General features: G+C 41.0%; 2 protein-coding genes across 3 annotated transcripts; both read right to left on the bottom strand.

The window, feature by feature from the left end:
- Positions 1–3,902: 3,902 nt before the first annotated feature.
- On the bottom strand, positions 3,903–5,456 carry LOC134183063 (heterogeneous nuclear ribonucleoprotein D-like). The gene is made up of 2 exons (XM_062650509.1): positions 5,259–5,456; positions 3,903–5,174 (listed from the first exon to the last, which is right to left on the bottom strand). The coding sequence occupies exons 1-2, from the start codon at positions 5,353–5,355 to the stop codon at positions 4,144–4,146; spliced, it is 1,128 nt and encodes a 375-aa protein (XP_062506493.1). The 5' UTR covers positions 5,356–5,456; the 3' UTR covers positions 3,903–4,143.
- A 31-nt stretch (positions 5,457–5,487) lies between these two features.
- Positions 5,488–12,662, bottom strand: LOC134183064 (ras-related protein Rab-23-like). Of its 2 annotated transcripts, XM_062650512.1 has the most exons (7): positions 12,596–12,662; positions 12,277–12,545; positions 12,040–12,202; positions 7,676–7,755; positions 7,532–7,614; positions 7,388–7,474; positions 5,488–5,812 (listed from the first exon to the last, which is right to left on the bottom strand). In XM_062650512.1, exons 2-7 carry the CDS (start codon positions 12,429–12,431, stop codon positions 5,616–5,618), a joined length of 765 nt encoding a protein of 254 aa, XP_062506496.1. In that variant the 5' UTR covers positions 12,432–12,545; positions 12,596–12,662; the 3' UTR covers positions 5,488–5,615. The 2 variants fall into 2 exon arrangements, with proteins under 2 accessions (XP_062506496.1, XP_062506494.1); XM_062650510.1 differs by having other exon boundaries at positions 12,277–12,659.
- Positions 12,663–13,377: the final 715 nt, after the last annotated feature.

The raw sequence follows: 13,377 nt of genomic DNA, 5'->3' as shown, positions 1-13,377 counted from the left end.
CAGCAATACCGTTACTGTCTAAGATGAAATATTGGCGGGGAAATTTGGCGGATTTTTCAGCGAGCACCAATATAAAATTCACTTTAATTAATTTGGCCCTGGGATAAGTTGACGTCATCACCCATGTGGATCAAGCGTGAGGAGCTACGTCACGCTGATGAGGCCAAGAGATGGTAACCCCTGCTTGCCGGCTGTTGTGCCTACCCTGTCTAGCAGGGAGGTAAACACGACAAGGAGGTTGTGAGTTAACGAAACTGTTGATGCAGCAGGATGATTCATACTGAGTACATTCTCTGCACTGACACAGCAATTCTTCGTCAGTAATACGTACAGTATTAATTAAACCAGCCAGAATCCATGCAAGATTTGGGGGCACACTGGAAAATTTTCTCAATTCTGTATTTCTACTTTTAAATTAACCGTTAACCTTTTCACTTGTTAAGTTTGATTCTTCTGTTTTTGTTTACTGCTCAGCAAAGTAGACATGTCTCTTTCATATGGCCAGAAGCGCTAGGCTATTTACTCTATCATGTCCCATGCCAGCCCTAACTTAGCCTAAGGTAGGTTTTCTGGACTTCAGTCTTTCAAACGTGAAAACGAACGTTCACACGACGCGCAGTAGAGATAGTGTCAACGCAATTTGTAAGACTTTGAGCAGGTCTACGAAAGCCTTCTTCACTGGCAAGAGATGGTCTATATATACATCAGAGATTTTACTTCCTGTTTGCAATCTAGTTATGTCAACCTAGCGTGCTGCAGACTCCGCCTGAAATGATACCATTTCATGACTAGCTAAGACCAGACCATAATGCTTAGCCAAAGGCTGCATAACTTTGACTTTAAGAAAAAAAGTTGATCTTGGGCTACACGCACTATAACTCAGAGCTATATATATATGGCTCTGCTATAACTAATAGTCTCGAACTTCCAGACCAGAGAGCGCGCGAACTCTATGAAACGAATTTGGTTCTGGATACATTAGAAAGCCGTGGTGTGTGTGTGTGTGTGTGTGTGTGTGTGTGTGTGTGTGTGTGTGTGTGTGTGTGTGTGTGTGTGTGTGTGTGTGTGTGTGTGTGTGTGTGTGTGTGTGTGTGTGTGAAATGGCATCTAGAAAGTTTGTTGATATGGCAAGAAAATGGGGGTTGACTGTTAACACTCAAAAGACAAAAGGAATAGTAATAGGAACAGCGATTGATGACAGGGATATGGCTTCGGTACAAGTTGATGGAGGGGAAATTGAAATGGTGGATTGCTTTACGTACTTGGGGTCTAATTTATCAAGAGATGGAGATGTCACACTAGATGTTACCAGTAGAATCGAAAAGGCTTCCAAAGCTTTTGGAGCTTTGAGAGGTCCTATTTTCAACAATTCTAACTTGTCGGTGGCTACCAAGAGAGCAGTCTACAGAGCAGTGGTTTTGGTAGTGCTATTGTATGGATCTGAAACTTGGGTGCTAAAAGCTCAACACACAAAAAGGCTAAATGTCTTTCACAATCATTGTGTGAGAACCATACTTGGAGTCAACAGATTTGACATGAGTTTTAGCTGAAAATTTTGGCATGCATTGGACAATCCCTGACATCATAATGGAGCAGCGATTGAAGTGGCTGGGTCATGTGGGTAGAATGAATGAGGAACGACTTCCAAAGAAACTGATGTTTGGGGAATTGAGGAAGACAAGACCTTGCCATGGAACAAGAAAGAGATGGAGAGATCTAGTTAGTCAAGATCTGCAATTAGTAGATACCAAAAACATCTGGTACCAGAGATGCCAAGACCGGAATGGGTAGTTCAGTCTTTGTCAAAGGGGTGTTGAGAAGGTAGTCACAAATAGTGGGGAAAGCAGATGTGCAGCGAATGTACGATTCCAAGAAGAAAGTTTCTTATGTGAATGGAGAAGATCATTTAGACGACACGGCGACCTCACAAGACACAGGCGGTTTTGTCCTAGTAATTTGCCACTATGTCAGGAGCACAATCCAAGGGCCCCGCTATCATAGTTTCTTTTACTATGGGCGGCTTCAAGGTTCAAGGTTCAAGGTTCAAGGTTCAAGGTGTGTGTGTGTGTGTGTGTGTGTGTGTGTGTGTGTGTGTGTGTGTGTGTGTGTGTGTGTGTTTGTGTGTGTGTGTGTGTGTGTGTGTGTGTGTGTGTGTGTGTGTGCGCGCGCGTGCGCGTATACAACGATAAATAAATGAAGAATTAGCAGACGGACAGAATTCTGAAAAGAATTTCATTTAGGGTTATATCTCGTTCAATTATATCTCGTTCTGAGATCGAGTATCCAATCCGGGAAGTCACGTGCAGTTACCTACTCGCCCGTCTACGGGTCACCCGTTTTTGAAATCTTGCTCTTCTCGCGTTTTTCTCTAAAAATCGACACACTCCCCTCAGTGGAGGAAACTCGTAGGTCGGATTTGGTGCAAATGTAATCAGAATTTGGAGAGAAACGCAATCAAGCTTTTAGCTAGAGAAAAGAGCGGCTTCAATGGTCGGTCGCCGAAAGCGTTGTGAAGGACAACGACGCGCACAGTCCACACGAGACTGGTGCGGGCGTACGTTCAAATAAACAGAAAGGTGTAGCATGCGCGTCATCAAGAATTTTTTCGCGTGGGTCGACCCCTCGAGAGAGGACTACGCACACTTCGGTTACGTCAACATCGACTTTTTCCGGGTTCGGCGAGCGCTAGCCAAATTTCTGCGGAGATTGGACCCGTGACGGTGGAGATACGCGCGTACACACATACAGATGGACAGACAGCTCTCCTTTCTAGAGAATAGCCCGTCTCCGCAGGTTACTGTAGTGATTCTTTGATTCAGTGACGGTTACGTAGAAAGTCTATGAAACTACTCCCAACATCTTTGTGACAAACACAGCACGTTGATCGACAGTTCTCCTGCACAGTACAGTACGGCACTTGCAATGCACCAATATTGTCGACTTTGATGTCTTGGGGCGCATTAATCGTTACTTCTTCTGGCTCTTCTAGAAGAGTCTTCTAAGAAGACGCAGAAGACGGCTCTCAAAAGAGCTCCAGGTTGGAAGAAATCGCGCTTGCGCAGTAAGTTGCTAGATCGGATGTTTGCAAACAGAATAGACGAAAGTTGTATCTAGACAAGCCAAAAGAAATGCGCCCTTGTATAACTACGACACTTCCTTTAATTTAATTTGCATACAGAAGAGGTCGTCTAGGTGATCTTTACAGGCAATGACTATCTAGCTTTCGAAATGTCTAGTAGCTAAAAGAGTTAGGAGTTCTTCGATCTTCTTCATAAATCTGCATGTCATTGCATTTGCATTGCAGGTTGCTCTGTCTATCAAACTGCCTGTGACTTCACTCCGCTTTTGCTGCTTCGTCGGTATTACACCTTGTAAGTAACTATAGTGTACCCGAGACGTTTGAGACAGCTTCGGTGTTTGTGTACAGTAGCTTGGTAGCAAAACACCGGTGCGTACTACCAACCATCTGCGACATCAAAGTTTTGTGAAATAAGTCCCAGAGAATTGATAAAATATTGGCCAAAAATAAAATATTACATGCGAAACTTAAAAAGTATCCGGAACCAAGTCCTGTACACTTTAAATTTGCTAATTATAGCGTAAAAGATTATCTATAGAAATACCTGGTCTATTAGTTATTACACTGTACCAGAAGTGAATGATTGCCAGTCTTATGATAGTTATTTTGGCATTAATTTGGGGGTGCTTAAGACAATTTTGAATTCATATCAAAATATTCTGAAAGTCAATTGCAGTTGTTGAAGGTGTTCCTTGCTTCCTCTCTGCTGTTAGCTAAATGGCAAGCAGAGCACATATCGAATTAAATATTTTGTTCTATATTAACAGCAAGCAAAACTTTAAAGTCTACATATAATATGGTCATGTGTTGTACGTACTCTTACTGGAGTCTCAAAACAGTTACAGCTTACTATATGACATGGCAATAAACACTACAATACAACTACTGAAACTCATGTATGTAGAGCCAAAAAACACACGATGATGCACAGATCATCTTCTCCTTTACATCGACCATATGACAAGTCTTGCTACACTGCATGTAAGTCATAAGCCACAAATGGTTGCATACAAACAATACTGAATCTTCAAAGCTCAGAAACAAGCAGAAATTGTCCTGTGCACCTAAGACGAATGACCACCAGAACCAGACCCTTGAGTATACATATGATAATGCCCTTGTCCCTGAGATTGTGTCTGCCCCTGTGAGTGCCCTTGACTTCCCTTCATAGGTCCATAACTACTTTCATACTGCCCATACCCTCTACCATAAGGATACGCAGCTTGTTGCTGATACGAATAAGCTCCATATGAACTATAAGGGTACCCATACGCTGCACCATACCCTCCAGATGGAAAGTAGCCATATGAAGGAGATGGATACCCATATCCAGCTCCATATGAATAATAGCCAGATCCCCAACCAGGTCCAACACCACTACTGCCACCACCACTGGAACTGCTCCCACCATAAGGAGTGCCAGCATTTCTTTCCATCCACCGAGCTCGTGCTGCTTCCTTAGTTGTTGCAGGCTTTACTTCTACTGTGACTGAACCAATTTGGTGAAACGCTTTTTTTGTGACGACTTCTGCAGTCTCGGGCATCTCAAAGGCCACAAAGCAAAAGCCTTTTCGCATCCCAGTTTTTTTGTCATGTATAAAGTCAATGTCACTGATAGGTCCATACTTACTGAAATATTCTTGCAATTGATCTCCAGTAGCATCACCCAACCCACCCACAAAAATACGATTAGCAACAACAGCATGTTGTTGCTTCTGATGTACACGACTAGGAGAAGAAGAAGAAGACGCAGGCGGCGGCCTCTTTCCCAAAGGAACAGCTTGCTTGGGATCTATTAGTTTGTTATCTAGCATGTGTGAAGGCACAGCAAGAACCTTGTCAATACTCGTTGGATCCTGAAACACAATAAATCCAAAACCTCGTGAATGCCCTGTGTCTGAGTCCATCTTTACACTGGCGTTCACAATCGGCCCAAAACGCTCAAAATACTTCCGCAACGACTCGTTGTTTGTACTCCGACTCAATCCACCGACAAACATCTTCGTAGCATCGAAAGGAGCCGACGTTCCACTATCATTGTTTCCAGAAACTTCCAGCGGTCTCCCAGGTCTCGCAGTGTCATCTCTGCTCGTGTCTGGAATTACAGGAGGCATTCGGTCACCCACGTGGTCACTTGTTGATCCCCAGTTAGAGGGCCCAGAACCACTGTACTCATCACCTAGCTCTGGTGTCTCCGATCTTCGTCTATACTGATTTTCTGGACTTGACCCCGGCTTCCACGATGTTGGTAAAGGGCCGCTTGTATCCTGCGCCATCTTCAGCAACAGCGCGCAACCGTTGCAACGCTATCCCGGATACATCGAACGCAAACGTTCGTGGGTGGCAATGACTACAGCATTTCAGAGTTCGAACAACCGCGCAAGGTAGCTACAAACTCATCAGCCGCTATGTATGGACCGATAATATAAAGCAGGAATAAAACTGGTCCAAGGAGAACTGCAACTCGGTAGCTACATGGATGCGGATATGGATACAATTTGCTAAGCTGTACGTACTACAACTATCGCTATATCAGCTACAAAACAGTACACAAGAGTTTATTCTTCTTTCCACCGGTGCGCATTTTGTTTGGTCTCAGTTGAAATGAACTCTCAGTCGCCTGGCTGTCATTCTTTGCTCGAGTCTTCTTTCTCATCTCTGCGTTGTTTGCTTCTCCCTCGCTGTTCGCCATAGCTTGCACACCTAGGCCTGTAGCCTCAGCACTAAATAATCCTACATGAAACAGACAACTTAATTTACAGCTACACAGAGACTAGATGCATGGCAACCAAAGGTGCACAAGCTAAAAAATTACTTACACCCTACTAGTCCTTGCTGTTTTACTTTAATTAATAAATTATTGGGAAAAATACGGGAGTTATAGGGACTTTTGTAAGTCTAAAGTGAGAGTCAACAGAGAGTACATTGACAGGTGGAATAATGTCTAACCAGGATGGGCATGTGACAGTAACTCTAGCGCATGCCTGCCTTTGGTTATCTAAAAAAATCTAATTTGTCTAGGCAGAGAATGCTACTCAGCTAGTCTATGTATATAAAGGAGTGCTGTCTGTCTGTCCGTTTGTCTATTTTCTGTTTGTCTGCCTGTCAATACAGATTTTCCAACATCAATCTATAAATATATAATCCAAGATTATAAATGTGGTTCATATTACTATCAACATTATGTATATACTATAAACACCAGCCACCTAGTGGCTGAAACTGCATAAGGACACGTTTGATTGAGTTCCTCCAGTACGGTTTCTTTCAGTCTCTTCCAGAAGTGGAAGAGGCATTTGAGTTCAACCTCTTCCAACCGTTACCAGCTCTGCAGCTGGAAGAGGCTATCATCAACCGTCACACTATTCAACTCTACGGCGCAACAGGCAAGGAGATCAATTTTTGTTAAATCCTTTGTTGTCTGTAACAAAAGATTCACCACAACACCTCTGGTTATATGTAGACGTGGCCACGGTAACGAATCCAAGAGAAACTACTTTGACAATACTGCCAGCAGGAAAGCAAGAAATGACGCTACTGACACTGCTAATGGCAGTGATGAGCCATGCATCAACAGTTGGGAAATCTAGTTTTAAAACAGTCCCTTGTAAGCCTAAAGTAATACTGACCCTCTTGCCTAAAGTATTCATGGCACAGTTATTTCTGCATATCTGCGAATGCAAGACACAGGTTGATGAGACAGACTCAATCACATGTGTCTCCAGAAGCAACTGTCACCGCGGCACCCTTTCATCGTCACCCAAAAAGTCCTCTAATAATGGCAAACTCGTGGTGATTATGGAAGCCACCACACTGGCCTTCATTCTAAACTGTGCATGAGACAAACTCTTCAAGTTCACTGGAACAGTGTTTGATTAGTGGCAGTTCTTCCAACCTCTTGTAGGCTCTTTCACACTCTTCCAGAGAAGACTGAAAGAGCCCAATTGACAGTGCCCTAAATCTGTCTGTTTGTCTATTGGCAAATTTCTCAACAATGCTATGACTCATCGATGCCAAATTTTGTGTGCAACACTTTCAGACTCTTAACAAGATTCATGCTGCAAATTAAAGTCTGGAACAGGAATCATACTTAACAATCTAATGTACCAAAGAAAAATTTACTTAGCACATAATGTGAATATGCCTTCTCACGTCTACATGAGAATACACTTGAAAGAAATAAGTACCAATACATTTACTCTAAATCTGCCCTGGTACAAAGACAGGCTACTTAGTCACTAGTGTACAATAGAAATATTGATGAACCGGTAGATCATGCTACATGTTTATACACAGCAAAGTTCTCACCTATTGTTTTTGTGTCTGATGGATGTGTTTGTGACGATTCCATTTTGCTAAGAATTTCCAAATATCTTTCAGCAAGGTACAGAAACACTGCAAAAGCAAAAACCAATCTATGCAATGACTTCTTTCCATGCTCTGGTTTCCCACCTTCGTTTACGTTATAATCATCTTTGACAGACGTCCTGTACAACTTCAATTTCAAACATTTCGCCAACTCTTCCACCTCAGAGCTGAATCAATAAACAATGTACAGACAACCAAGCTAATTGAGTCATGGTCATTTCTACATACGCTTCAACAACTGCTTCTTCTAGTAAATCAATTTTGTTCTGAATCAAAACCATAGCAATATCACCGCATTCCTCAGCAACCTACACAAAAATGTTAATTAATTAAATAGTACCACATTAAATATCATTACTCTTCACAGGTTTTATTAAACAGTTCAATAAAGTTTCAGAATTTCTACATTTTGGTTTATACGTATAGTATAAGGAAAGAATGTAACTAACTATTTCAAGTTAATGATAGGCAATTTACTAAATATAAATGTAAAGATTTAATGAGAATTTCAACTTGGACACATTGCCTATAGTTGTACTAACATTTCTTGAACACTTGATGTTGTACTAAAAAAGATTGAAAACTACGCTGTTTGGCAAACTCAACAAAACGGAGTTGCACATCTAGAGTAACATAATGTAGCTCTAATCTCCTAAAATTATGGACGTGAACGTGAATGCCAAGCAAGCCGATGTACACAATCATGTATATGTGCATGCACACTTCTCATATAACACAATGTACTCATCTATTTACAAGTACAATAAGCATACCGACCGTGTTTCCACTAGCTCTACATTAGACTAAAATTTCAACAAGTCATAAACTAAACTAAAATTTCAACAAGTCATAAACTAAACTAAAATTTCAACAAGTAATAAACTAAACCAGATCAAGACAACTGTCTCCACTAGTTTTGCGCAACCAGGATATACGAAGTATCCAGACAAACCTTTTTGCAAAGATGCAATTTTCCTGGAAACAAAGCTTGCTGTGAAACATTGGGCTGCTCAGCCACCGAGTCAGACCAACAGTAGTTGTTACTGAGACTCCAGATTCAACATCTAGGTACATGCAGTAGCTGATGATTTCTTTCTTGTATTTGGTGATGCTTTAATAATTCTTTGCAATTCCATATCAACAAAAATTATATAGTATTTTGCATTCAATTATCCGAATCTGGCGTTCAATTATCCGATTCAGGCATTCAATTATCCGAATGCGGCGTTCAATTATCCAAATCCGGCATTCAATTATCCGACTCAGGCATTCAATTATCCGATGTTCTGTCATAGAAGTACCAAATTTATAGAAATAATTATTTCAGTCTGATTATAAAGTCAAACCACGCACATTTCTTTCATGACGTCTTTCTATGATGCATACTCACGTTTCAGCTGAACAATGATTGACTCAATCAAGGTGAAAAGGTAAAGTTGTGGAATTTGAGCTCTTTGCTCTAACTAAACACCCGCAACGACCCATGATTAGACTGTTGCATGGTATCATGCAGGACGCGCAGCTTACAAAGTATGTGGTTTACACCACGATTGACGGAGCAAGGCGTTGCAGGCTTCCTAGATATGTAGATTTAGTTCGATTACAACAGCTTAGTTAATTAAACCTCCGTGGAAACGTGGGACACCAAGATTAGTGCAAAGGAAATTATTGTACAACACACGCTAAAAATTCACGCTAAAGTCAAGATTAATTACAAATTATTACGTCTAGACAGTTGATAAATGATGACATTTGAGCAGCTGCCCATTTAGTTTTTCATGTTATTGCGCAGCCGTAAGCAGCCGTAAGCAACGGATAATTGAACGCCTGAATCGGATAATTGAACGCCCACTTGGGATAATTGATTGCCTGAATCGGATAATTGAACGCTGAGTTTGGATAATTAAACACCAGATTCGAATAATTGAACACAAAATACTATAGTAGATAAACTCAAACAGTGGTGCCAGCAGCAACTTTTACCACATGACAGATAAACCTAAACCACTTGCTAAACCTACTGTACTACTAGTAAACGAAGCTGTGTTCTACTTGCTTTAGAGCTACGAGCGCGTGCATGCGTGTGTGTATTTATTGTGGATATCAATGTAAATTTTATTAATATTTGTCTCTTTATTGTCATTATCATTAACTAATCATTAGCTTGTTGCTAGAATGTATAATTCTTTGAAAACACAGGGTTCATTGATGCGATTAAAGATAATTAACGAAATATCATCAAAGTCCCACACTACTTTGAATTCAGCACATGTACATGCGTGACAGCTGTGTAACTCTTGCACGGAGCGGGCTTGCTAACCATGTTATTTCTCAATTCTGCATGTAGCACTCTTTCATCACTTGAAGTTAACTACTGAGATTATCATGCTTTCGTTGAGCCGTTGCTATCGCCTTTCGTTTCGTTAATTCGTCCAATCAATGTATGTCTCCTACCTGCATGGGAAATACTGTGAATCGACATGTATAGAGACCGGATCCAGAAAACAATGTCAACGTTTCAAAAGAATCTTTCTTGCAAGATGACGTCGTTCATCATTGATCAGTCCTACTCATACCACCTAGAAAACATATTGCTCTCTCAAAGATAGGGATGACATGTTGGTTGTGCTCAATGGTGCATGCATGGTCCCATGGGACCTTCACTTGGCTTTTCGAAGAACGATGAATTCCTTAAATTTGTTTTGCGATTCTACTGTAAAAAGTAACAACTATTACCTGAACTTTACTCTGCGCTTCTTGACGGTTTGACCTTATTAACTAACGTTTTTGCTATGGATATGACATCTCGACTTTTCTGTCATAATGCGGAGGATTGTTACGTCACCTATTGTTGGTGTCCCAACGGACTGCTGGTTGGCTCAACAATTCCCGAGAGTGATTCTGCTGACAAGCTAGTGTTATGTCACCTACTTTTCGCGTCCCAAAAGGACAGCTGATTAGCTCAAAACAAATTCCCGAGCATGGCACGCTTACAAACATACATATAAACAAACAAACATACTGACAAACACACCGGAAGTCAATTCAGCCTGTTTAGAGTGAGCTTCTCGAGAAGCAGTCCACCACTTATTGTGGCGTCCTTTGTTTACGCTCGTAGCTTAACAAAACAGGTTTAGGAAATGCGGTTTAGGTTTAGTCGATAAAATTTTCACCTATTTTGCCACTTCTCCCAAAAGGCAATTAAAACAACAGTAAAATGGAAATGACAGCGATATGTAATTGATGACGGACATAAAGTATCACAGGAATTAATAAGCAATTGTCAATTAGTGCTTTACTAGTCCTACAACGATTGGAGAAAGTAAAGCACTATTGCTAGGGTTAGGCACTGTGGAAGTGTTGTACTTCCCATCCAGCTGCGGATTTGCCACTTGCACATTGCAATTACTTCTGACGACTAACATGTTAAACAAGCATGGAGAACCTTCAGGATTAAATTTCACACCCCAGAACATCCCCACAATGAAGACAAAGAGATGAGATCATTCTAAGTGCAAGAGAACATTGGCTTCCTGTCAGATGTTACAACTGCTAATTGCCAAAAATTACAGTAGCAGTCTAAATTGCTCATTCGCATAGGCTTTAGTGGAATTCTGACAAAACGTTTAAAAGGCAAAAAGGCAATTTATTGAATGGTGAAATTTTCTTGATTTACAGAAGTTGTTGATTTACAGCAGTTGAGCTTAAACCACCCGGTAAACTGATTTAAGCTCTAGTGGAAACGTGGACAATACGGACAAATTCGATATGGAAAGAGTCAAATGTTTTGATCCAGTTGTCCATCAGCTAGACAAACAACCACATTGACAAACCAGAGTTCAACCTTATAGCTGGTCATCAACCATTTGCCAATTACATCTTATAATTAGGCGGTGAAAGCATGTTGCTTCAAGTTTGCCCAACAAAGCATCTGACGTGCAGCAACGCAATTAGAATACTTACAGTATATAAAGTCCATGTCTATAACTGTTTACTCCAAGAATTAAAATTCAATCTGGCAATGCCCAGCTACTTCAAAACTAAGATAATTGGAATAATTTTACGACATACCAAAGTATGGCAACAATTAGCCTCCTAGCAGATCCTCTCCAGCTGTCATGCTCACAATTTGTATGACCTAGTACGTACAACTCCAGACATATTAAACTATCTCAGTTAATAAAAAAGAAACAGAAAAATGCTGGTCACTTATTGGCCCCACGTGAAATGATCAATTCTTTCCATATTCAAACAGCATAAGTCAAGATGTCCATAACCCATTTGTTTGCAGTGGCATAGGAAGATGTTCACGAGCGAGGGGAGGGGTGTCCTGTGGATGCCATCATGAGTAAGCGAAAACTACCTCGCTTGCCAGACTGTAAAAAGATTCGCAGAAGTCAGTATACGTAGCACAGAAATTTCAATTCCTATACAGTGAGCGAGGGGGCTGAAGCCCCATTCCCCCCTCCCCATTCCTACACCATAGTTTGTTAGAGACCTCAACCTTCAAGTTCTTCCATCAAATTACAAATGCAATAACTTAAATAATTTACTAAGAATGTAAAATACTAGTAATAGGCGTAGCTCTTTACCTTCTCCTGCCATTTTGCAACATCTTCAAATGATCTTCTGTCCGTCGTTGAGAAAGCCAATACACAAGCATGTGCACCTCTGTAGTACGACTTTGTGATCGAATCGAATTCCTCCTGTCCTGCAGTATCCCAAAGCATCAAACGTACGTCTTCTCCATGGACTCTGAAATATGCGTTTGTTTACAGCTACAGTAGCTTGCCACGCCCACCGTTATGTAGTCTAGACCAATTTCTTACTGTAGCTGTCGTTCTAGAAAGTCGACTCCTATTGTTTTCTTGTAGTCTTTGGTAAAAACTCCTTTGCAGTAGCGCTGGATCATACTAGACTTGCCTACAGCGCCATTGCCGACAAGTAGGACTTTTATGGACGTCTCAAACTCCTCTTCTCGCATTCTTTATCCTTCTTTCAGATGTGAACATGCACACAGTAATAAATAACACTTGGAAATCATAAAAATTGTGCCGAACGCCTCCTTCAAATCACTGCCAGACGAGCTTCCTTTCCTCTGCAAAAAATCTACATATAGAAAATGACTGTACACACAAACAGCCTTACAGCAAAAATGGTATCTTCGTCGTATAATTTGAGATATCTCTGCGACGGCTTATCCGGGTTGTCGGCAACATCTCCCGGATGTTATGTGCAAAATGGCAGCTCCGAGTGAATGTCGACTTTCACTTTTGGTTTGTAGATATTTATATGTTTCAAGACTTTGGTAATAAGGATATATGGATATATTGTCGTAGCGAGACATTAAGAAGTCTCTTGAAAAGGGAGAAGTAAGCTCCATCAGCGAAGGATTTGCAAGTGCAGCTGGAAGGTAGAAACAGACGTGGATAATATGGATATGTGTAGTACAGGAGTACAGAAGAAATGTTTGTTAGCAATTGTACTGTTGTCACTCTATCTAGGCTTCTAAACTGAACCGGTGTATCTGAAAGTCCCGTATAAACAATGTTTGTGCAATTGTACTGTTGTCACTCTATCTAGGCTTCTAAACTGAACCGGTGTATCTAAAAGTCCCGTATAAACAATGTTTGTAGAGCATGCATTACTACATCTTCTCTTCTTTCAAATGAAGAGATAATGTAAGTGCTAAGTAAATAGAATTGTGTATTGATTAGGTAGTGAAATTAAATATGTTTACGTTTACAAGTTTGATCTCTGGCCGTCGGACGGTTCTCCCTGATCTTGTCGCAAACTGTCGTCGTTCAGTAGACTGCACAGGGTTTGAGAATTCATCAAGTTGGTCCGAAGATGATTGACGTTCTTGTGAGTCGACGGAAGACTGTGATTGCTCCATTTCATCTTCTTTTCGACTGCTTCACTATTTAACT

This window comes from Corticium candelabrum, chromosome 8, assembly GCF_963422355.1.
Source record: "Corticium candelabrum chromosome 8, ooCorCand1.1, whole genome shotgun sequence".
NCBI lineage: Eukaryota > Metazoa > Porifera > Homoscleromorpha > Homosclerophorida > Plakinidae > Corticium > Corticium candelabrum.
The sequence above is the reverse complement of the archived record's forward strand: the minus strand, read 5'-3'. Positions and strand labels throughout refer to the sequence as shown.

Bases quoted from the DNA above. Each gene is read 5' to 3' on its own strand.
- LOC134183063 (XM_062650509.1), bottom strand. From the start codon at position 5,355: ATGGCGCAGGATACAAGCGGCCCTTTACCAACATCGTGGAAGCCGGGG. The intron at 5,175-5,258 runs GTGATGAGTACA...CTGTAATTCCAG, and splicing joins ATCGGAGACACCAGAGCTAG to ACACGAGCAGAGATGACACT.
- LOC134183064 (XM_062650512.1), bottom strand. From the start codon at position 12,431: ATGCGAGAAGAGGAGTTTGAGACGTCCATAAAAGTCCTACTTGTCGGC. The intron at 7,756-12,039 runs GTAAAGAGCTAC...ATTTTTGTGTAG, and splicing joins TTGCAAAATGGCAGGAGAAG to GTTGCTGAGGAATGCGGTGA. The intron at 7,475-7,531 runs GTGGGAAACCAG...TTGCTTTTGCAG, and splicing joins TGATTATAACGTAAACGAAG to TGTTTCTGTACCTTGCTGAA.